This window comes from Trachemys scripta, chromosome 9, assembly GCF_013100865.1.
Source record: "Trachemys scripta elegans isolate TJP31775 chromosome 9, CAS_Tse_1.0, whole genome shotgun sequence".
NCBI classification, from domain to species: Eukaryota; Metazoa; Chordata; order Testudines; family Emydidae; genus Trachemys; species Trachemys scripta.
Window position 1 is genome coordinate 56527502 of NC_048306.1, and position 22928 is coordinate 56550429.

Consider the following 22928-nt stretch of genomic DNA (forward strand, 5'->3'; position numbering starts at 1 on the left):
TCACCCTTGTCTGTTGTATAAGATATGGCAGGACTGCCTAGCAGAGTGACCTGTTTCTTCACCCATCTGCTTTTAGGAAGCAGTTTTTAAAACAGAGGCAGGCTGCTGTGAAACTGCAGGCAGCATGGAGGGGTTATTACGGCAGGAAGAATTTCCGACTGGTAAGTGAAGGGGGGTCTGTGAATACTGGCGTGTGAATCCTGTGCTGTATGTGGCGGGAGTTCAGAGTGGCTGCTCAGCAATAAGAGAGAATGGGCAGAGGGGTGGTGTATGGAGAAGAGAGGTTAAGCCCAACAGGGGCTCTGGAGCACCTTAACCCTTGTTGAACCCAATACACGCCCCCTTATTAGTCCCAGGAAGACCATTTTCTTCCATTCAGTTCTCTTCAGTCCTGTTCTCTCCCTTCCCTCCCCTCCATTTCCTGGGATTAATGTCATTCCCTATATTCAATAGGCCATGGAGGGGGATCTTCAAAGCCCACTTTATAGAGCACTGCACTGGCAGGAAATAAAGCATTCACTCCAGAGGTAATTTCCAGTAGCTGTGTCAGTTGTCCTGAGTCTCTGTCCAGGATAGCTACAGAACTTGTTATCCTCTATCCAGCCCAACACAGTCCTGGCCTCGTTTGCATCAAGCCTAATCACTTCAGCTCATTCTTCTCCACCTGCTGTAGATCCTGCTGGGCGTTGAGCGCCTGCAGGCCCTCTTCCGGAGCCGGCGACTTGCTAAGCAGTACGAAACAGCTCGGGCCAGTGTGATTAAGTTTCAGGCCCTGTGCCGAGGTTACCTGATGCGTCAGAAGACAGCGGAGCAGATGAAGGCTGTGGGCGTTATACAGGCATATGCCAGGGGTATGTTTGCTCGTAGGAGTTTCCAGAGGATAAAGAGAGAGGTATGTATGCCCAGTCAGCCATCTTTGAAACATGACATTGCTTCTAGGATGCTCTGATAAGCATGGGGAGCAGCAAGCTCCTATAGGTAGCCAGTCCCCCTAGTGATAACATAGTGTCCCTGGATGAGTTCTTAAGGCATCACCATAGAGTTGACTGTAGGATGTTCTCTTTGGTGTAGAATCCTAGAGTTAGCATGTTGATGGTTCTCCAGGGTCTGGACAGGTGTGAGAACAGAGTCTTTAACATAGAGCTCTCATGTATGTCTGTCATCTGTGCTTATTAAATTAGGGGATTTGCAGACATGGGACAAAATCACTTGCGGAAATTGCAAAAAAATAAAATGCATTTTGTTTTAAAAACCAGAGAGTTCATGAATATTTCTGTGTGGGAGGCATGGAGGGAGGAGAAAAATATCTTATATGATAATATGTTCCAGTAACTTCTGAAAAGGTAAATCAGTTTCTATAACAGGTATCGTCTCTTATGGAAATCAGACTGTATTACATTCTGGAATGAGATATACTCATGGACAAAACTCCTTATTTATTATTCGTATTTCAATAGCAGCTAGGCACCCAGTCATGGGCCAAGTCTCCATTGTGCTAGGCACTGTACAAACACAACAAAGACTGTCTGCCTATCTGTCTATGGCTCTTCTAACATGCCTATTATCAAATGTCATATACATAGCTAAGAGATGGACTTCGACTCTCCTCCAATTCCTTCATTCAGCCCCTGCTACTTCCCAAGGGCCAAGTGCATACCTAGAGAGAAAGATTTTGGGTTTTCTCTTCTTCCTTCTCTCACTTATTCCCAAGCAAGATCATCAGGGCAACCCCTTCCCCACACCCTTCCTGGAGAAAGCATTCAGGCTTAGAGTGGACTCATAAATTCAGTGCACGTTCTCTTACTGTCAGGGACGTCCTTACAAAAATTTGTAAAGGGGGCGGGGTGGCCAAATGCACCTGCAGTACTTGTCTCTTGCAGAGGACAGCAAGAGCCTTGTGGAAGAGCCCCGGTTAACCTCCTGGGCATTTCTTTCATTTGAATATCTGCCCCTTTTCAAACTAAAGAATTCCAAAGGCAAAAATTCTCCTCTGAAATAGTTTTCTTACATCCAAATAGTGCTAGTTTATATGGGCCCTGTTGCCAAAGACAGCCAATCTATAGCTGAGCAGCCACTGAGGGCTATTACTAAAATCTTGGTGTGGCAGCCACCCCTGCTTCTCAGCTGATGGCAGAATGTAGCCAGCAAAGCAGGGTGAAGATGATCATAGAGTGTTACTGTTCCCTGCAGCACCAGCATAGACTAGAAGCCAGAAGGCTATGCTTAGAAGAGGAGAAACGCCTCATCCAAATCGTTGGGCCAATGAGAGCAAAGCAAGAAGCCATGAAGCTCGAAGAGGTAGGAGTCAGGATTTGGAGGGATGAATGCAGAGTTCTCGTGTGTGCTCACAGACACTCCACCCCACCAAATACACATGCGTGGACTTGCTTAACTATCCACACACACATATATGCATCAGGCTGCATTTTCAAAACGTAACAACATGCAGGTACAGTTGTGACCCCACTTGTGTTTGCAAAGTAAGAACTGTGCAAGCAAGTCAGACATGCTTATCTGCCTGCACATTTCCCCAGATTGCTCATGCCAGTCTATCTGCAGCAATGTACTGGCACATTTGCCCAGATTGCCCATGTTAATGCGTTACCAAATATTTGAAGTCACACTCTTCTCTTAAGAGTTTGGGATTCTGTGCTTTCCCTGTAGCATCTATTGACACCACTGCCCCTTACAGTTGCATTGTTTTTAGGCTAAGATTTAAAACAAAACTAATTAATGAGCACCGACAGTCAGGCTCCTGGTCCATACGACTTTAGACTTCCAGTTTTTAGAATCTTGGGCTTAGTTTCTTGTCTCATCACCTATTACACATCAGTAAATGAAGGAGAACTGACTTTCTGACGTTTTCTTTTGTAATGTCCATAATCCATCCAATATAATCTGTTGGTCATTTGGGATCTAAAACTATTTTCCCCCCCTACAAAAGCTTTGTTGTTTACAGGAACAGGTGGAACCATGGGAAGCTGTGGACTTTGTGGCCTTCTACAACTGCAAAAACAAAAGTGACTTTTTGTGAAGTTGGAGAAGAGAAAAATGTTGCACCCAATTCTGATTTCATTTACATTTTCATTTATTAGATTGGTACGAATCACTGACTCCTGAATTATCCCAATGTGAGCGGGATCAGAGTCAGACTGCTGTTAGTTTTGGCTTTATGCCCCACTTCTAGCATGTACTTCAATTATTTTTTATATCCTAGGCTGTGTCAATCCTGGATGTAGTTCTCCAGTACAGATGCATCACTCCAGTACAAGCACCATTTTGCGCTGGTGTATTGTGTCTACATTGGGAGTTTGCACTGGTCAAACTACATCGATGTAGTTACATCAGTATTAATGTCCCTAGCCTAGATTAAGCCTTTAGTTCTAGCTAATCAGGCTTCTAGTTAATCTTAATATGTCTTTTGTGTGTTTAAAGGAGCACCTGGCTATGCTGAAGAGGGAGGAGGAGGAGGAGAAGCAAAGAAAACACAATGCTCTCTCCAACAAACCACCACTTTATGATGCTATCAGCGATCAGGAAATGGTGGATAAAGTGTTTGGTTTTCTGCCTACTGTGATTGGAGGCCAAGAAGGGCAGGCTCCTCTGGGATTTGAGGTAAAGAGCAGCAAAGACATGATGGGCCAAATTCATGCCTGCTGTAATGTCCTTGACTTTGCTGAAGTTGTACCAAGGATAAATTTGGCTCAACCAGCTTCTATAAGGTGAAAACATGAGCACTGAAAGAGACCAGAAGAGAAGAATTAAGTGAATCCACCCTCTTGAGTCACATGATCTCATGCACTTGGCATCCTGGGGAAGCTCATTAGTAGCTCAATTAGCATAAGCTTCTATCTCGTACAGGGCTTGAGAGTCCTGTGCCTCCTATGGTCACATAACGCCAGTTCCTTTCCTCTGGCAGACCCTAGAAAACCCATGCCAGCCTCTTCATTCTGTGTTAGTCTCTTTTGTTATGCTTCCAGGGCCCGTTTCTCTGTCTGTAATTTTCTTGTTAGTCTTTTATAGTACATGCATGCATTTCTTGTGGATTTAGCAACTTTCTGTTTGAAAACGAGAGTGAGGTAGAGAGTGGTCCTGATATATAGAGCTATGTAGCCTGTGTGATAGCATCAGTTAGTATTTTATCTAGAGGCAGATCTTGTTTTGCACACAGATCTTAGGTCGTGGGGAGGATGTTCAGAAATGGCCAGCATATTATCCATGCCCAGTGAGACATGCCTTGGAGCCTCTCCAGCTTGATAGTTTGTTGCCTTGGAAAGGAATGTAATTTGGCAGGACATGGGATCTGCTCCTGGATATCACCTTGAGCTGTCAGGTCCACAGAGAAGTTGCAAAGGATACTTCCAGCCACACCAAGGAAAGCTAAGGCCTGGTCTATATTAGAAAATTAGGTTGGTTTAACTACATTGGTCACACCCTTGAGAGGTGTTTTTAAGCCAACCGAAATCCCCGTGTAGACAACGCTTCCCCTGACCTAGCTACTACCTCTCGGGTTGGTGGATTAGCTATGCCAAGGGAGAACCCCTCCTACTGGCATAGGTGGTGTCTATACTGAGGTGCTAGAGTGGTGCAGCTATGCTGCTGTAGTGTATTAAGTGCAGGCAAGCCCTAAGTCCTACTTAACAAGCATAGGACTCTCTCCCCAGCATTTTGTTGACAAATCTGCTTGTTGCTGGGAGGCCGGACTGTGCTTTGAAGTCCCTATTTCTGCAGCATTGTTGAGGTTAGGTCCAGTCTTCTGCTGAACATCCTCTGCCTCAAGAAAGCTAATTTCATCTCTGCAAGAGGAAACATCAGGAGGACTTGAGGAAGTGCAGTCACTTGGGAGGGTTTAGTGCTGGGAGGTCCTTCTTCCAACTTGCTTTCTTAGCATCCCCACCCTTGGGGTTAGTTCTGCCAGGATCCATCAGTTGCCAAGTCCCCAGTCAGCTGATTGCCCAGGATAAAGTAATTTGGGGTCATTGCCATTCATTTCAGAGGATGAGGCTTCCAGGTTTCTGATGAGTGATGGAAGACTCCAGTATTAGCTGCACCAACCGCCTTAGGTCACCAGTCTGAATGAAGCATGCTTGGGGTGCATTGTTTTGGAGATACCTCAAGTGCTTTACCTTCATGACATTAAGAACTGTAGGGTTCTGAAAGCTGCAGCACTGAACCATGTATGACACTGCCACAAGGCTGAGTCTCTAGCACTGCAGCAGTACAGGGAACAGAGGAAAAGACTTTGGAGTTGCAGAAGGGGTCTGTGGTCCCGGTGGAATGGAGTGAGAGGAGGCAGGTGGATTAGAATGAGCAGATAAATCTCTCTCTAGGTCAGTGTATAGTGAGGGCTAGCAGGAATGATAGGATAATGAGGCAGAGCCTGGCTTTCTCAATGAGCAGACACCATAGTGTTCCCAGGGCAACTGGGATTCCAGGCTGAATGCACTTAGTGATGGTTCAATCTCCAAGAGCAGAACAGGCACAGCTCCCCGTGCCTACTCCTGGGTGATGGAAGTAGCACTGATATTAACTGAGATCCACCTGGCTGGGACCCCAAGGGCTCTTTCTGGCAAAGCCGGGAGGTAGAAAATAACTATACAGGACATGAGGAGAAAGGAAATGGGCTCTTGTCTGTGTTCTGTACAGGACCTGGAAGCAAAGGCAGGCAGGCTGGATGAGGTGGACCTGGACATGATTCCCATGAGCATGGAGCTGGAAGAGGAAGTCGATGACCTGGCAGAGTACACGTTTCCAAAGTTTGCAGCCACTTACTTCCAAGGATCCTCTACACACACGCACATCCGGAGGCCGCTGCGTCACCCGCTGCTCTACCACGATGAGAAAGATGATATCCTGGTATGTTCCTTCCTTGAGTGCCCCTGCAGGCCTTTCCTCTCCTCCAACAGGCCTGTCGTTCCCTGACCAGGGGCTGTGGGCAGGGGAAACTCTAGAGCCAGAGATACTCCTGAGCACTACAATGGAACTAGTAATTCCATGTTCCCTGGAGGCTGCTTGCCTGTGAGTCTTTGCTTCCTGCTGGCAGGTGCTGCCCACAGCCCAGCACTGGCTGCACAGGAGAGAGCCCTGCCACTCACTCAGTCAGCTGATACAAGAGACCCTGATGTAATCACTTCTCCACCTTTATTCTACCAAGGAAAAGACTCTGGGAGCTGGCCCCGGCCACTTCTACTCAGGGTGGGGGTGGGGAAGAAGGGGCTTTAGGCTCAGCCTTTGACCAGCTGCTGTTGAGGCTTCTGGTTTTTGAGGTGGAGGTCCATGCCTTCCCATCATCTTGCTGTTGCTGCTCCCGCTGAGGGGTGAGGAGTTCCGGGATTCCCTCAGTTAGCACAGGGCAGCCTTAGAAAACCAAGGTCCCCGTCCTGCAAGAGATTTGATGTCATTCCTTTGCAGGTTTGGGTCCTAAGGGCTCTTGGGAAAGCTGAATGCTGGCTGCCAGTCACGAGTAAGTTCAGACTCCGGCTCAGCTAATGTTTCTGTACCACTCGCTAGCCCCTTCCTGCACCATCCCCAATATTAAAAAAACTGCCTCACAACAGCAGCTGTCTGAGGGCTTTAGCAATAATACAGCTGGTCTAAGGGCTTGTTTACACTTAAACGCTGCAGCAGCACCGCTGTAGCACTTCAGTGAAGACACTACCTAGTCTGATGGGAGGGGCTCTCCTGAGAGGTGGGAGGTAAGTCAATGGGAGAACTGTCTCCACCGGCGGTTAGGTTGGTTTAACTGCATCGCTCAGGGGTGTGAATTTGTCCCATCCCTGAGCAAGGTAGTTATATCCACCTAATTTCCTACTGTCGAGCAGACCTAACGTTCCTGCCAGAGCCACCTGAACCTTCACACGCCATCCTCTCTGCATTGGGGATACACGAATATTGCTCATATATGACATGAGGGTCTATGGAAACTTCCCATGTGAATGATATGGAGCACAGGATTTTATCTGCCTGAACAGTGGATGGGGGAAGCGAGAAGTCCTTCCCAGATGTGCGTGTGTTGCTCTCAATGAGCAGTGGGGAGCCTGGAGTTCTCCATACCTGTCTGACTTCACATTGGTCTCCTGCCTTTCAGGCTTCCTTGGCTGTGTGGAATATCATCCTGAGGTTCATGGGCGAACTCCCAGAGCCAGCCATGTTTGCTAAGAACACCAACAGCAAGAGCAGCTCTGTGATGACGCAAATCTCTGACACACTTGGCAAGAAAAGCCAGGTCCAGCTAATGGGCAACAACACTCCAGAACTGGTAAGAGGGAGAAGCCTTTATTTTCAAACTCTTCCCTCTGCTATCGTGCTGCTGTTTTGAGGGGTGAGAGACACAAAGGAACACTTGAAGGCTTTAGCACTCCTGCATTTAACACATACCAATAGCCTTCTCTGGAGAAAGCCAGCGCCTCGCTGGAGGAAACTGCAGCCAGTTCTGGCAGCCAGGGTGAAAAAATTCACATACCAGTAGCAAGGCTTAAACACTCTGCCTGCTGAGTGGAGAGCCTCAATTTGAGACAATCCCTATGCATTAATGGCCAGATTTTCAAGCATTCAGAATCCTCACTGTGATGTGGATGGCCAGGTTTTCAAAAGAACTTTGCACCCAATGGACTGAACACTTGAAAATCTGACCCAGTGTTTAAAGAGACCATTTAGAATATTTTTACTAACAGTTTTAATAGCATCTTAGAATGTTTTAACTAGTTATTGTAATTTTACTTCTTCCCAAGTGGTTGTAGCTGGAAACAGCCTTTTTCTCCATCTTGAGCCTGTCTCTAGAAAGCCCTCCTGTAGGAGTCATATCGGACCTCTGCGAGTAGCACCTACAGTATGGGTCCGCACAGGCAATGCAAGTGGAGAACAACCAACACTGGCAATAAGCTTTTTTCTCTTGAATTGAAGGTGGCCTCAGCATTATTGGGTGTTAGCACTCTAGCCCTCACAGATGAAAAGAGCAGCTCATGCTAGCAACCTACAGGACAAGTATGGGCACAGCAGTTGTGATCTGCTCTGCATAAGAAATTATCTATTGTGAGGTTTTCTATAGAAGTGGCTCTCAACCTATCCAGACTACTGTATCCCTTTCGGGAGTCTGATTTGTCTTGCATACCACAAAGTTTCACCTCACTTAAAAACTACTTGCTTACAAAATCAGACATAAAAATACAAGTGTCACAGCACACTGTTACTGAAAAATTGCTGACTTTCTCATTTTTACCATATAATTATAAAATAAATCAATTGCAATATAAATATTGTACTTGCATTTCAGCATATGATATACAGAGCAGTATAAACAAGCCATTGTATGACATTTTAGTTTGTACTGACTTCGCTAGTGCTTTTTATGTAGCCTGTTGTAAAATTAAGCAAATATCTAGATGAGTTGATGTACTCCCTGGAAGACCTCTGCATACCCCTGGTTGAGAACCACTGTTCTATAGCACACATCAGAGTAATGTCTAAGCAGTGTGACAGAGTTCCTCCTCTATCTTGGTGGGTTCTGCACTTATTGGCAGATTTTCTTGTCTCAGAGAGATTCACCATGTGGGTTGGGGAACAGCCCAGAGACCTTCCCCTCTGGAAGAACCCACAGTCCAGGTCAATTTGGAGGTTTGGGGGAAACCGGGCCCGCCCTCTACTCCGGGTTCCAGCCCAGGGCCCTGTGGACTGCAGCTGTCTATAGTGCCTCCTGTAACAGCTGCATGACAGCTACAACTCCCTGGGCTACTCCCCCATGGCCTCCTCCAAACACCTTCCTTATTCTCACCACAGGACCTTCCTCCTGGTGTCTGATAACGCTTGTGCTCCTCAGTCCTCCAGCAGCACACCCTCTCACTCTCAGCTCCTTTCGCCTCTTGCTCCCAGCTCCTCACACTCTCACCACAAAGTGAGCTCCTTTTTAAAACCCAGGTGCCCTGATTAGCCTGCCTTAATTGATTCTAGAAGCTTCTTCTTAATTGGCTCCAGGTATCCTAATTAGCCTGCCTGCCTTAACTGGTTCTAGCAGGTTCCTGCTTACTCTAGTGCAGCTCCTGCTCTGGTCACTCAGGGAACAGAAAACTACTCATCCAGTGACCAATATATTTCCCCTCTACCAGACTCCTGTACCCCACTGGTCTGGGTCTGTCACATATCCCTCCCCCTGCTCAACGCCAAGGGGTTGGGCAGCTTGGGACGCCAGACAGTGCACACATGACAAGCCATTGGCGTTGCCATGACGGCTCCCTGCTCTGTGTTGCACATGGAACTGGAAAGGTTGGAGGGATAAGAACCAGCTGGTCACCCTTGTGTTCTTCTCCTTGTTCCGCTGCATCCATTGAAGAGGGGCATGGTCGGTCACGAGGACAAATCTGCGCCCAAGCAGGTAGTAGCGCAATGTTTCCATGGCCCATTTTACAGCGAGGCATTCTCTCTCCACCACTGCATATTTTTGTTCCCTTGGAAGGAGTTGCCGATTGAAGTATAGAATTGGGTGTTCCTCCTCCCTTACCATCTGTGATAGAACGGCCCCCAACCGTACTTCCGATGCATCCGTCTGCAGGATAAACTCTTTGGTGAAATCAGGGGCTATCAGTACGGGGTTATTGCAGAGGGCAGTCCGTAGGTCTGTGAATGCTTCCTCTGCTGCGTCAGACCATCTCACCACGGGCTTTCACTAGGTCTGTCAGGGGGCTTGCCCTTGTGGCAAAGTGGGGGATAAATCATCGGTAATACCCCACCACACCTAGGAACGCCCGGAATTGTTTCTTGCGACTTGGTCGGGGCGAATTTTGGATGGCCTCTAACTTGTTCACTTGGGGTTTTACCAAACCTTTATCATAGCCTTGAGGGTTCGGTTAAACCTTTCTACCAACCCATCAGTCTGTGGATGGTAGACCGACGTTCTCAGGGTATGTATATGGAGCAGCGTACAGAGGTCCTTCATTAGCTTCGACATAAATGGGGTTCCTTGGTCGGTTAATATCTCCTTCGGTAGCCCCATTCGGGCAAAGATCCCCACCAGCTCTTTGGCTATAGTTTTAGAGGCCGTGTTCCACAGGGGGACGGCTTCTGGGTAGCGAATAGCATAGTCCAAAACAACAAGTATATATTGGTGGCCCCGAGCCGTCTTCTCCAGGGGTCCCACTAGGTCCCTGGCTATTCGCTCGAAGGGGACCTCTATGATGGGAAGGGGTAGTAAAGGTGCCCTCAAGTGGAGATGGGGACTGTGCAGCTGACACTCCGGGCAGGAGGCACAGTACCTCCGCACTTCTTCATGTACTCCGTGCCAAAAGAACCGTCGTAGGACTCGTGCCAGGGTCTTCTCTACCCCCAAATGCCCCCCAAAAAGATGACTATGAGCAAGACTTAATACAGCATTCTGGTGTTTTTGAGGTACTAGGATCTGCTGTACCTTCTGCCCCTGTACTGGTGCAACCCGGTATAAGAGATCCTTCTTCATTATGAAGTAGGGTCCTGGTCCCTGGGTTTTTCCTTCCACGGGGACCCCATCTATTTCAGTCACCTCCTTCCTAATGTTGTCATACCTTGGGTCTTCTGCCTGGTCCCGTCCAAAATTTCCTCTCCCGGGGCTAATCTGCCCAAGATCTAGGGGCCCAGTCTCTGTTGCCTCTACTGGTTCAGAAGCATTAGGGTGGGGGTCAGACTCAGGTGCTTCTCCCTCCTGCATGGCCTCCTTTTCAGCTGCGCGGGTCCACCTACCTACAAGAGCGACCCTCTGGCTTTGGGTCAGTATTCGGGTTCCCAAGGCCTTAGCTGCCCTTCTTTCCCTTTTTGTCTTTCTACCCTGTCTGGGAGTGGAGAACAAATCTGGGGATATTTCAGAGAAGATTGGGGGTTGACAGTCTGCTGTGGATGCCTCACCAATTTTAGGGTCCCCATCTTTCTCCAATCCCCCTACTGGGAGTAAGTTTCCAAACCCTGGGAAGTCCCTCCCTATGAGCACCGGGTATGGGAGTTTAGGAACTACACCTGCTGCTACCTCAGTAGTGTTCCTTTGGATCTCGATTTTTACTGGGATGGTGGGGTAGTAACTAACTGTCCCAAGGACACATGTTATCCCCGTACGTTTAGTCTGTAGCAGCTGACTACGCTTCACGAGCTTCCCTGAGATAAGCGTGATAGCACTCCCCGAATCAACCAGTGCCGTGGTCCCTACCCCATTTAGTTTCACTGGTCTGGTATACATATGTGGGGTTAGTAAGACCCCACACAAGGTGGATTAGGGAGCATGGATCTGCCCAGTTCCCCAGGTTACACTGCACAGGCTCCTCAGCATTGGGACACTGTGCAGCTATGTGTCCCCACTCCCCGCAGGCATAACATCTGTATGGAACCTAGGCATTCCCCGGTCTTTTGGTTGGGCAGTCTAACATCACGATCCTCTTCTCCCTCAGTGCTCCGACTCTTTGTGGCCTCTGATGGGCCTTCAGCCTCTCTCTTTTTCCACCTGGGCCCTCCTGGTGGCCCAGTCACCCGAACTTTAGGGCTTGGTGCTGCTAGTTTAACCCGGAGTGCCTCTTCCTTAACTGGTCGGATCAGCTCCCTCGCTGTCCTTCACCTCTCTACCAGGGCAACAACCTCGTCATAGATGGCGGGTTCGTTCCGGCTTACCCAGGCACGAAGGTCTGGCGGTAATCCTCTCATGTATCGTTCGATGACCAGAACTTCAAGTATCTCTTCCGGACTCCGGGACTCTGTTTGCAACCACTTTCGTGTGAGGCAGTCCTGGGATAGGCTCTGGCCCCACGAGGCCTTCTTTCAAGGGCTTAGCACAAAAGGCCCTCTTCTCTTCCAGCCAGCTCCTGACTGAACTGGGCTGTCCCTTTTAACTCCTCCCTCCAGGCTTGGCACTGCTCCCAGGTGAAGTGGGACAGGGCTAATTGAGCCCACATGCTCTCATTAACTCCTTCCCATCTAGTGTGGGTTTTGTACACCTTATCCCAGGGTCAAAGAGGGTCTTGCATTTAACATAATCCTTGGAAGCCTCCCCTAGGGGAATGGAACAAATGGGAGGTTGCGGCCTATTTGGGGAGCGAATCCGGGACTGGCTGTGCTCACAGAGAACTAGAGTTAATGATGCAGATACCCTGCAATGTAAAACATCCTGATTTTTGCCTTGAAACTAGTTCAGAGTTCATCAGGGTGGAAGAGTCCTGACAAAGACACAGTCTACTTCCATTGTTCAATACACAGTTTAAAATACTGTGAAGAAGATGGTGGAGGCTCATGGGATTTCAAAAGAGTCAAGCCCTGGCATAACTGTTCTACTTTTGAAGTCAACGGTAAAACTCCCAATGGGAGCAGAGTTAGGCCAATGCTGACCACTTCTGAAAAATCACACCCTGAATGGCTGCTCCTAAGAATGTTACCTGGATTTTTCAGACCGAGCCATTGTACCTGAATTCCTGTGTGTGAACAGTTAACTGAATTGCTGAACAACTATTGCACTCACAAGATACTAATACTTTTCTATTCTTTTTTTAAAAAATCACATAGGCCCAGTAGAGTGCAGAAAGAATGAAACACAATAACTCTGGTCCTCAGCTGACACAAATCACTGTAGCTCCATTGAAGTCAATTGTCACCAGCTAAGATGCTGGCTCAGTATTTCTCTATAACATTGTCAGAAAGCTGTCACTCCAAAGGCCCTGACACTGGAGAGAGGGTGCTTTGGTTGATGACTACCGTCACGTAGTTCAGTATTTCTTTCCCTGTTTGCCATTCCTTAATTCACTGGTCTCTACTGCGCTTTGGGCATTGAACTAGTTTTCTGTCATGACAATATCTATTTTAGGGAGCCTACAGAAGGAATAACAGAGTCTCCAGGGGGATCTCCTCTGTGAAGCTGAAACGTTCCTCGAAGCTGACAGGAAAGGTAAGAGGCAGACACCGATATAGCTTTCTCCAGGTATCTTTGCCAGGCCTCCTGCCTCCTGACAAGGCACTACGGGCTGCCTGTCCCCTGGGCTAAGAACTCTCTCCCCAAGCAGCTCCAGGGCCAGCCGTTCCCTTTGTATGGAACTCCTGCTCTGCTACTTGCCACTGAGGTCATTCATGTCCTAACAATTCCCCCTTCCTCCAGCCTTGCCAGCCCTTCCTGCGCCTGTTGAAGAGCGGCTCTTCTGCACAATGAACCCTGCATAATTAACAGTTGTATTATATAGGGTGGCTAAAGGCCTTGCTCAGGGCCCCATTGTGCTAGGTGCTGCACAGATACAGTGAGTGTTCTGCCTTCAACAGCTTACAGTCCTCCCCGCTTCCTCTCAGACAATTCCTCCAGAGCAGAGACCGCACATCCTTTCCCACTCAGTGGGGAAAATCTTTCCCTCCCATGGATCTTTGAACAATCCCCAGGCCCTATTGTGCTTACACAGGGTGGTTCAAATTCAGATTTTCTCCAGTCCTTCTCTGAAGGACAATCCCTCCCCCAGTTCTCTCTCACAGATGTCTTAGCCTCTTCTAATCCTTGCAACTGGGAGATTCCAGACTGAGCTTCCTACCCTTCCAGAGCAAGGACAGGCCTTTCTTGCATCAGGACATTGAACCAGAGCTGGTTGAAAAATGACAATTGTCATAAAAAATGTCCAAATTGTGTCTGTTTTGCAGGGTTTAAAATGAACCCGTACCCATTTTTCACCACTTTTCAAATTGAAATTTGCATCGATGGTGTTACTGAAAATTGCCATTTACCAATTTTCAGTAAATGAAAAAACAATTGATAAAATGTGTGATAGAAAATGTGGTGAAAAGCTTCACACAAAAAAATAAATGTAGAAAACCAAAGTTATTTGCACTATTTGTCGTTGTTTATGAAAAGGCCATTTTTTCAAGGAAAATTTTTTGAAAAATTTCAACCAACTTTACTGTTAACACTGTTTGGAAGGGAAGGACACCACCCCCACCCCCACCCCCACCCCCAGACACACACAGTTTGGTATAACTAATACAAAGTCCAGTGTTCTATTTTCCCATTCCCCGTGTTTAGGCTTCAGATGAGAAGGTGATGCTAGTATTTCATTTTACTTATTTAGACAAACTGCTCTTTGAAAGAGAATGACTACTGACAGCAGTCCCTTAGGCCAGTCACAATGTATGAACAGCTCTACTGAGCACATAACATAGTGTAGCGCATTGGCTTTGGGTGCATGAATGAGGAAAGGAGGCTGCTTGCTAGTGCATGGTTCACTGAAAGGATAAGGGACCTACCAGCTAGAGGAGTTCTGCTTTGGCACTAGAGGGAAAGGCTTCTGTGGTTGAAAATGAAGGAGCAGCTTTCTAGTTCTGGCTCTTCAGATATGTTCTTTAATAACTGTCTCAGTTGATGCAGAACATAGATCCTTTATATCTATCTAGATGTTTACAGAATACTCATCACTAGGGTATATGAGTGCAACAGGGACTTCATGCTATTGCACAGTAGAGCCAAAGGTCACAGTAGAGCTAAGTAGAACCAGCTAGTTGGTGAGGGTAATGCTGCAGCAATAGATATTTCAGGTTAATTTACATTGAAATGATGATGCTCTGGTCAGCTCTCAGCTGTCACTGGGTTATGCTGGGAATGTTTGGGCTGTAGAGATACAATAGAGGCATCTATTCCTGTACCCAGTTGCAACTGACTAGTACAAAAGAAGAGCGCCTGAGAATTCTGCCTTTCTGTTTCAGGTGGTGAGCCAGCTGAACAGTAGGGAGGAGCTAATCCAGGAGCAGAGTACAATCTTGGATAGACTTATGTCCAACCTTGAAAAAGTGCACTTTGTTATCGGCAATGCAATCCTGCGCCCTGCCATCAGGTACGGAACTTGCACCTGTCATCAAAGGCCAGCCACCCACAGCTACAAAACCATCCAGAGCTCTCTTTCCAAACCCTGCTATCAACTCCCATTAACTGAGGAGTTGGGGCTCAATTCATCTCTGGGGAAGTCTGTCTAGATTAGGGTGACCAGATGTCCTGATAAAATCAGGACTGTCCCGATATTTAACCCTTTGTCCCGCGTCCCGATCAATGTACGATCGGGACGCCTTTTGTCCTGATATTCAGGTAAGGAGGCGAGCGGCAGGGAGGCGCCGACTCCATGGGTGCTCCAGAGTTGGAGCACCAATGGGGAAAAAGTGCAGCCAAGCTCCCCATTCCTTGCCTCCTTCTCCTCCCCTCCCCCTAGCGCGCCGCGTCCCTACTCCTCCCCCCCCCCAGCGCTTCCCGCCGCCTAACAGCTGTTTGGCGGCGTTTAGCGCTTTCCAGGAGGGAGGGGGGAGGAGCAGGGACATGGCATGCTCAGGGGAGGAGGTGGAGAAGAGGCAGGGCAGGGGCGGGGACTTGGGGGAAGGGGGTGGAATGGGGGCGGAATGAGGGCGGATGCTTGGGCGGGAAGAGGCGGGAGGTGGGTGAGCACCCACCCGGCAGAAGGGAAGTTGGCACCATGGGGTGAGTGGCGGGCGACAGGGTGAAGAGGCGAGCAGTGGGTGGGGGACTGAGGAGATACGCAGCAAGCCAGCAGGGAGCCGGGGGATGAGGAAGGGCACGGGTGGGGGAGGGGGGGCTGAGCGGGGAGGGAGGGGACCTGGGACAGAGTGGGGGCGGAGCCTGGGAGGAGCAGGGGTGGACTGTGGGCAGGGCCGATGGCACCCCAATGTGTCCCGAAATTTTAGTGTTGTGATCTGGTCACCCTAGTCTAGATTCTAGACTAACCAGCTATTCCCAAGAGGTTCTCTCACCACTGTCTGCTGGAACCGCCTTCCTCCCTGCCTGTCCTGCCATTTTTGATGGGATCAGTGTCCATCTTACTGGTTCTCTCACCTATATCGACCTCTGTCACTGAACATCTCAGGGGTATGCAGTAGAGCCCGCTTTTGTGCTGTAGCCTGCCAAAAGCTCAAATGTCTGATGCAACACCAGGTTTAGAAAATCTGACGTAAGAGGAAAGGTTGAAAGAATTGGGCATGTTTAGTCTAGAGAAGGGGGGGGGGGGGAGGACATGCCAAGAGTTTCAAATATGTAAATGGTGGTTATAAAGAGGACTCCGATCAATTGTTCTCCATGTGCACCTAGAGTAGGCCAAGTAGTAATTGGCTTAATTAGCATCAAGGTGGGATTTAAATTAGATGTCAGGAAAAACATTCTAACTCTAAAGGGCAGTTAATACTGGAATAGGCTTCCAAGGTAGACAAAGTGACAACTATCCTGCTTGTTGTTTATATAGAGCCATTCTAAAATCGTTTATGCTTTCCCTGGGTCTCTGTCCACAGTGGTCAAAGCCTGCACGTTCTTGCCTGATGTTTCCGTAGACAATGGAGTGCTTGCCCCCTGTGAGCTGGACTGAAACTCCTAAACTCATTTCACATAAGCCACCAAAGAGCTGTCCAATGGTAACAGCCTTCGGTCACAATCAGACCGGACTGGACGTATAGCATCCATGGGGACAAGGCACTGTAGGATTAACTTCCTTGTGCAGGAGGCACTGGGCTGAGATTCAGAACATCCTGGCTTTCTGTGTGACTTGGACAAGTCAATCACTCTCTCTGTGCCTCAGACCCCCACCTGTGAGATTGGATGATGACACAGTAATAGTTCCTACCTCCGAGATATCGGGAGGCTGGATTCCTGAATGAGGGGGAGGTGCCTCTTGAGCACCGTGGAAAAGGAACTAAATAAAATATACTGAGCTGACACAGAGGCAATTTTAAAGGGCTGAAATGTCGGTCTGAATGCCTCAGGGATCCATTGAGCCACAGTTTGACAGCAAAGTCCATCATCCTTTTTGACAGTGTGATCAGCATGTGTCTTGTTACAGAGATGAGATTTACTGCCAGATCTGCAAGCAGCTCTCTGAAAATAACAACAAGAGCAGTCGAGCTCGAGGCTGGATCCTCCTCTCACTTTGCCTGGGCTGTTTCCCTCCTTCAGACAAATTTGTGAAGGTATCGTGCCCTCCTTTCCTGGACCAGGTCTGGGGGCTTGTTTGTTGTTGTATTTGGCTACAATATGTAGAATTAACTGTTTGGTTGCTATAGCGGCTGGTGGTAGGGTGGAGGCAGAAACTTCCCCACATCATTTCTCCCGTGGACAAATCAATACATAAATCTCTGGTACTGTACTCTTCACCCTCCCTCAGACCTAAATACACGAGCCAGAGACTCAGCTGCTGCATTGACTTCAGTGCTCTGACTTCATTTGGGTTACTCCAGGTTGCTTCAGAAGCGCTACACCAATTTACACCTGCTGAAGATCTGGCCCATACTGTACATATTACAGGCATTTGTAATGTGATGGGAGGGGAATAGTTAAGAGTAAAGTTCAGCAGAAACTCCCTCATCACAGATTACTCTGCAAGTGTTCCTCCCCTCTCCCGACAGCTCTCTCTGCAAAGCCAAGGACCCAGCCCAAACAGAATGTCTGGGGCATGGACAAGATGAGTGCATCCCTGCTGTAATTCCATTGACATCAGTGGGGCCTGATTCTGATCTCACCCACACCACTTTCACAGTGGTGTAATTCCACTGCCTACTTCAATGGCATTATTAGTGATTTAGAGGAGAGATCCAAATCAGGGCCAGTTACCCCAGGGATGAATTCAACACAACAGGCCGGATTCTGATCTCATGCTGGTGCAACATAGGAGTAGCTCATTTGAAGTTAAATAAGTAAGTGAGATTGAGTCAGGCCTACTGTCTCCAAAAGTTTCTTTACAGCCCATATTCAATTACAGTGGAGCCTATTTTAGCATCCTGCTCTTCCAATGATTGGTCCCTGATCCTTCAGAAGAAGGTGAAAACACAGTAATACCCCTGGCCAGTTGTTCCAGGCTGCATATTGGAATGGAAATAGTGCCTTTCCTAATTTACAGGGATATGAATACTCTGCCTCTGAAGCATGAGGTTTGCAAGAGGCTTCTAGACTGACCTGTGGATTCAGATAACAGGCCAAATTTCCAGAGAGAGTCCTGAGGTCCATGTGCAATTAAGCACCCATATTTACATGTGCAGTTACTGCGATTTTGTGCAAACAGTATGACTGCACGGACAAACGATGCCCTTGGTATCATGCAGTCACCAGGCAGGCGCGTGCATTTGCAATAATAAGTCCAATCATAAATATAGTGAGCAATTGGCACAGATCTTACTCCCTGTTGAGGATTTAGCTCTGCATATCACTTCAGACACTTCTAGTGCAAAACTCCTTGAACTGCAGTGAATTGACAGGCTCGTTTGAGCTCTGCAGGAATTGAAGATTCATTTCTCCATAGAAATCTTAATGGACGATAAGTAGTATGATTAGAAAATACCAAGAAAACCAGTGCAATGCATTGGCAAGTTGGTTTGGGAACAGCTATTATAGGATCGGGCTGATCTGATTTACTGGCCCTTGTGAGTCCCCAGTTCTTTAGCAACATCTGCGTTTCCTAACTGTCTCTTATGTTTTGTACATCCAGTACCTGCTGAATTTCATCCGCAGTGGGCCCACAGGCTATGCGCCGTATTGTGCTGAACGGCTGAAGCGCACCTATACCAATGGAGCGCGGGCTGAACCTCCCAGCTGGCTGGAACTACAGGTAGTTTATCTCTCATCAGCGGGTTCTCAGTTACATATCTGTGTGTTCATGTTGAATGGTATTTACTTGTCTTCACTGGCTGATCTTTCCAAGGCCAGGAACTGAAATACAGTAAACCTGCTCTGGCTATGCTGTTAGACATGCACAGTTGTAGTCACTCCTTGCCAGGTGGACTAGCAAAATCAGGACTTTGTCATAATGCATCAAATCCATAAGACGGATGACCAGTTGTGTGCTGCTGCATTTGCTGTCCTTTTGATGAAGCTGCAAGAAGGGTGTGGAGCTGATTTTTATTCTCTTTTCCTTTGTATGGGCCCTGCAGACTGAGGCCAGGCCTACACTAAAAGGTTAGGTCAACCCAGCTACATCGCTCAGGGGTGTGAAAAGTCCTCAAATCCAAGAATTCGTCTGTCAAACTAGGTACCGCCTCTTGGGGAGATGGATTAACTACAGCAAGGGGAGACCTCTCCCATCGCTGTATTGAGCATCTACACTGATGCACTACAGCAGCATTTCTAGTGAAGACATAACCTCACTTAATGAGCTGAGATCTCGAATGTGATTGTGACCATGGTGTAAAGTTGACGCAGAGAAAGCTCTTAAATCTAAATGACTCCTCCATTCTCCTTGGGAAAGTGGGCTCTGCCTCTGATTCTTCTCATTCACTTAACTCTGGCTAACAGGCAACAAAGCAGAAGAAACCCATTGTATTTAATGTCACCTTGATGAATGGCCAAAGCATCACGGTCCCTGCAGATTCAGCCTCCATTGCCAAAGAGATCTGCCAGTTGGTAGCTGATAAAATGAAGCTGAAGGATACGTTTGGTTTTTCACTCTACATTGCTGTGTATGACAAGGTAAAGTATTGAAATCCAGCCTGAAATCATTCAAACTTCTCCCCAGGAATGGCCTCTAATAACCCTCCAGAAGCTCCTCCCCAAGGAATGACCTCAAATAGTCCTCCACAAGCTCCACGCTGGGAATCCCCTCTAATAGCTGTCCCGCCTGGCTGAGGACTCCCTTACAGCACTGGTTCTACTCTCCTTGCTTTTTGTCCCTTCCAACTACTGACAGTTCCCCTCCATCTGTTGGTGGGCATGTGCCCTGCTCAGGCATTCTTGTTCTCCATTATAGAAATTCCCCTCTCACTGCTGTCAGTACTTCTCAGCCCTACACAGGGGAGAGTTCCATTTTCCACGCTCCAAGTCCTAGGAGCTGCTGATGCATTTTGCCATCAGTGGCGCTTAACCCAAACCTTGGAACAGTTGCCTGTGGTCCCCGTGAGGCACAGCCCTTTAATTCATATGCTGTCATTCTGCACATCCTTTCCCACTATATAGTTACGCTAATGATGTACTGGTTTGGAACCAAGATCCCCAAGCAGCATGTGGTCTGGGTGCTCAGAGTTGGGCTCTAAACTAAATGGGCTGAACTCAGAAGTGACACCATTATGTAAAATATACCACCAATGCAAGTGCAGGTAAGTGGGTGTATGCTAAACTCTGAGGGGGCAGAGGTGCATGGCTGTAGCAGGAAAAGCAAATAGATGGGTGTATGATAAAGCAGTCCTACTCCTGGACCCCCATACCATCACCTTCCTGGTTGTTTTTCCAGACACCACCCTGCCCTTCCGTGCCCTGGTGTGTAAGTTACACTCACTTACCAGTGTGTAACTTGCCCAGTCCCATCCAGGACCCCTGTGAACTATCCCACCATATGAACTGATGTGTCTGGGACCTCTTTGTTGTTAGCAGACAGGGGCATTCTAGTCTACTGTCACTCACTAATTACAAATCAGGCCTTTCCCTGAAGCAGACTATCCCTCTGCTCTTAGGTCTGGTCACTGGGTAGCGGCCGGGATCATGTCATGGACGCCATCTCCCAGTGCGAGCAGCTGGTGAAGGAGCAGGGTGCCCATGAACGCAACACCCCATGGCGCCTCTACTTCCGGAAAGAGATCTTCACTCCCTGGCACAACTCGAAGGAAGATCCAGTCAGCACGGAGCTCATTTACCACCAGATCATTCGTGGGATCCGGTTTGGAGAATACCGCTGTGAGAAGGTGGGGTTCCTGACTCCCCTTTGCGCAGGGGTAGTAGGACATAGGGGCTTCCAAAGGGGATAAGCAGAGGAGGGAAGGCTGATGGAGGTGAGTCCAACCACCCTCTCAATGGGCACTTTTCCGAATGACGGTGCTAGCAGCCCTGCCCGAGTACGACGTAAGGTAAGGTGCATCTGCTAGCTCACATTGGATGCCACACACACGTCCAGAGGAGCTGCTTGGGTTCTATTTTAATATTGACTTGATTGTCCTGCTTGGCACTGTGACCACATCCTAGATCATCTCTCTTCCTACTGTATTGTTGCCTACGGCAGCCATGTTGAGAGCAGAAAAATGACTGTTGCTATATGGACTCCAGACTGTATAGTGTTGGATAATAATAATACCCAGCTCTTGTATAGTACGTCTCATTAGTGGATCTCAAAGGGTGGTAGGACTCAGCTATGACCTTCCAGGCTTCATTTAACCAGCTGAATTGTTGCAGGAGGAGGATTTGGTGGAGGTAGGAGCAAAATATTGCTACATTCAGTTTGGGGACTCCATCCACAATGAGCTGGTCCAGAAGCTGCTCCAGGACTTCATCCCAGCCAAGCTGCTGAAGTCAAAGCCCCAGGAGAAGTGGGTGAGCCTCATAACGTATGCACATGCCAAGGTATGGACCTCACATAACATTGTGACTTGATCTTGAGCCTCCAAGACCCTGTGTTAAGCTCCAGCTTCTACTTCTTTAATTAATGAATTCCATTTATAACATGCCCATTGGTGTGAGGTGTCCCAGGGATCAGTGAAAGGAGTGCTGGCTGGTGCCTGGAGATTTGTCAGAGAGCAGCAAGAAGCATCTCCATGCATATGCCCTGCATGGTTCGTTAGGGAGGAGCAGGAAGAGGGGTCATGCTGTCTTCTCTGGGAGCAGAAAGAGGCAGTACAGTTTATTTCTGCAGCCACTCAGGGGGTTTCTTAAAGGGTCATCACTGGCTGCTGCTGTGGTGATTGATTCGGGACAAACGCGGCATGGGATGGTTGATGTTTATGCATATTACGCTCCCCGTTCTATTGGCGAGATGGGTTATACTGATTAATTGTATTAGTATTTCTATGGCACCCACTGTGTGTTAAACCCTTAACAGACAACTAAGGAGATGAGATCCCAGTCCAGGGGAAATTAGAATCCAAATAGCTGCCCGTGCCATTAGCTGTGTGTGAATGGGACAGCTCAGGTCCATGGAGACTGCCTGTGGCTTGACTTTTTGCAGGTGAAATTGGGCCCAATCTTGCCAAGTGCTGAACTCCCTAAGAAGTCCAGGGAGTTGAGGGCTCTCTGCACCTTGCAGAGTTGGTTCTGCTCCTTGTGTGTCTTTGTATGTCGCACTTTGGTATGTGTACCGTGGATCTGCATACAAGAAGCCATGGCCTTGTTTTTGTATTGTAGGCTCCATACACACAGGACCGGCTTTCCCCTCAGAGCGTGAAGGAGCAGCTAGTGGATTTTGCCCGTTTTCAGTGGCCTTTGCTCTTTTCTAGGTTCTTTGAAGTCACCAGATTTTCAGGTAACAACACCAGTGAATGGGCAAGGGGATGGGAGCAGGATAAAGAGAGGAGAAGGGCTGAATCTATAATGGGCTATTTCTACCTTTTCAGGGCCCAGTCTGCCCAAGAACCACTTCATAGTAGCCATTAACTGGAAAGGGATCTGCTTCCTAGATGAGTCAGAAAAGCGGCTCCTCGATCTGTCCTTTCCAGAAATCACTGGAATACACACGAACAGGTTAGTCACCTGGATTGGCAAGATCCAGAGAAAACAGCTGCCTCTCAGCCTAGACTCAGCCAAGGGCTCTCCATGGAGGATGGAGATTCTCTTCCCCTCACTCCCCAAGAAAGGTGGTTGTTCTGGGTCTGGGTCAGCATCTATTCTTGGGACACGTCCAGAGAGTTTCTGAATGAATGAACTTCCCCAGTCAGTCCAGGGAAAGCTCACCCTTCCAGGTCAGGACTGAGGTGCATTAGTGTGAGGGAAACCTCACATTGAATTAATTCACTGCTCACTCCAGGAGACGGATGCTCCTCAGTGCCTAGAATGAGGTAACTTTGTGGAGACACATGGGGCAGCTGAACCAACTTGTGGTGCTCTCTCTCGAGAGAGAGCCAGAGTTTCACTCACCTACTTCCAAGAAGTTGAGTCAGGAGCTCCTAACTCCTGTTAGGGCTAATGCATGCTCAGGAAGTTCCTGCCCCTGTGTGGAGACTTTATCTGCCTTGAGCTGCAGATAAAGGCCTGTGTATGGATGTAGGACAAAGGTGATACAAGGTGTGCAGAT

General features: G+C 48.1%; 1 protein-coding gene across 1 annotated transcript in view; it reads left to right on the forward strand.

The window, feature by feature from the left end:
- Nucleotides 1-22928, forward strand: part of MYO7B (myosin VIIB) — an 82797-nt gene that overhangs the window by 35145 nt on the left and 24724 nt on the right. Inside the window, exons 19-33 of the mRNA XM_034782084.1 lie at nt 77-161; nt 674-892; nt 2191-2298; nt 3436-3615; nt 5647-5856; nt 7088-7258; nt 12800-12880; nt 14668-14795; nt 16794-16920; nt 18432-18551; nt 19235-19408; nt 20386-20613; nt 21098-21265; nt 22043-22160; nt 22252-22378. Coding sequence (XP_034637975.1) covers nt 77-161; nt 674-892; nt 2191-2298; nt 3436-3615; nt 5647-5856; nt 7088-7258; nt 12800-12880; nt 14668-14795; nt 16794-16920; nt 18432-18551; nt 19235-19408; nt 20386-20613; nt 21098-21265; nt 22043-22160; nt 22252-22378 — 2244 coding nt within the window. The remainder of the gene's footprint in view (nt 1-76; nt 162-673; nt 893-2190; nt 2299-3435; nt 3616-5646; nt 5857-7087; nt 7259-12799; nt 12881-14667; nt 14796-16793; nt 16921-18431; nt 18552-19234; nt 19409-20385; nt 20614-21097; nt 21266-22042; nt 22161-22251; nt 22379-22928) is intronic.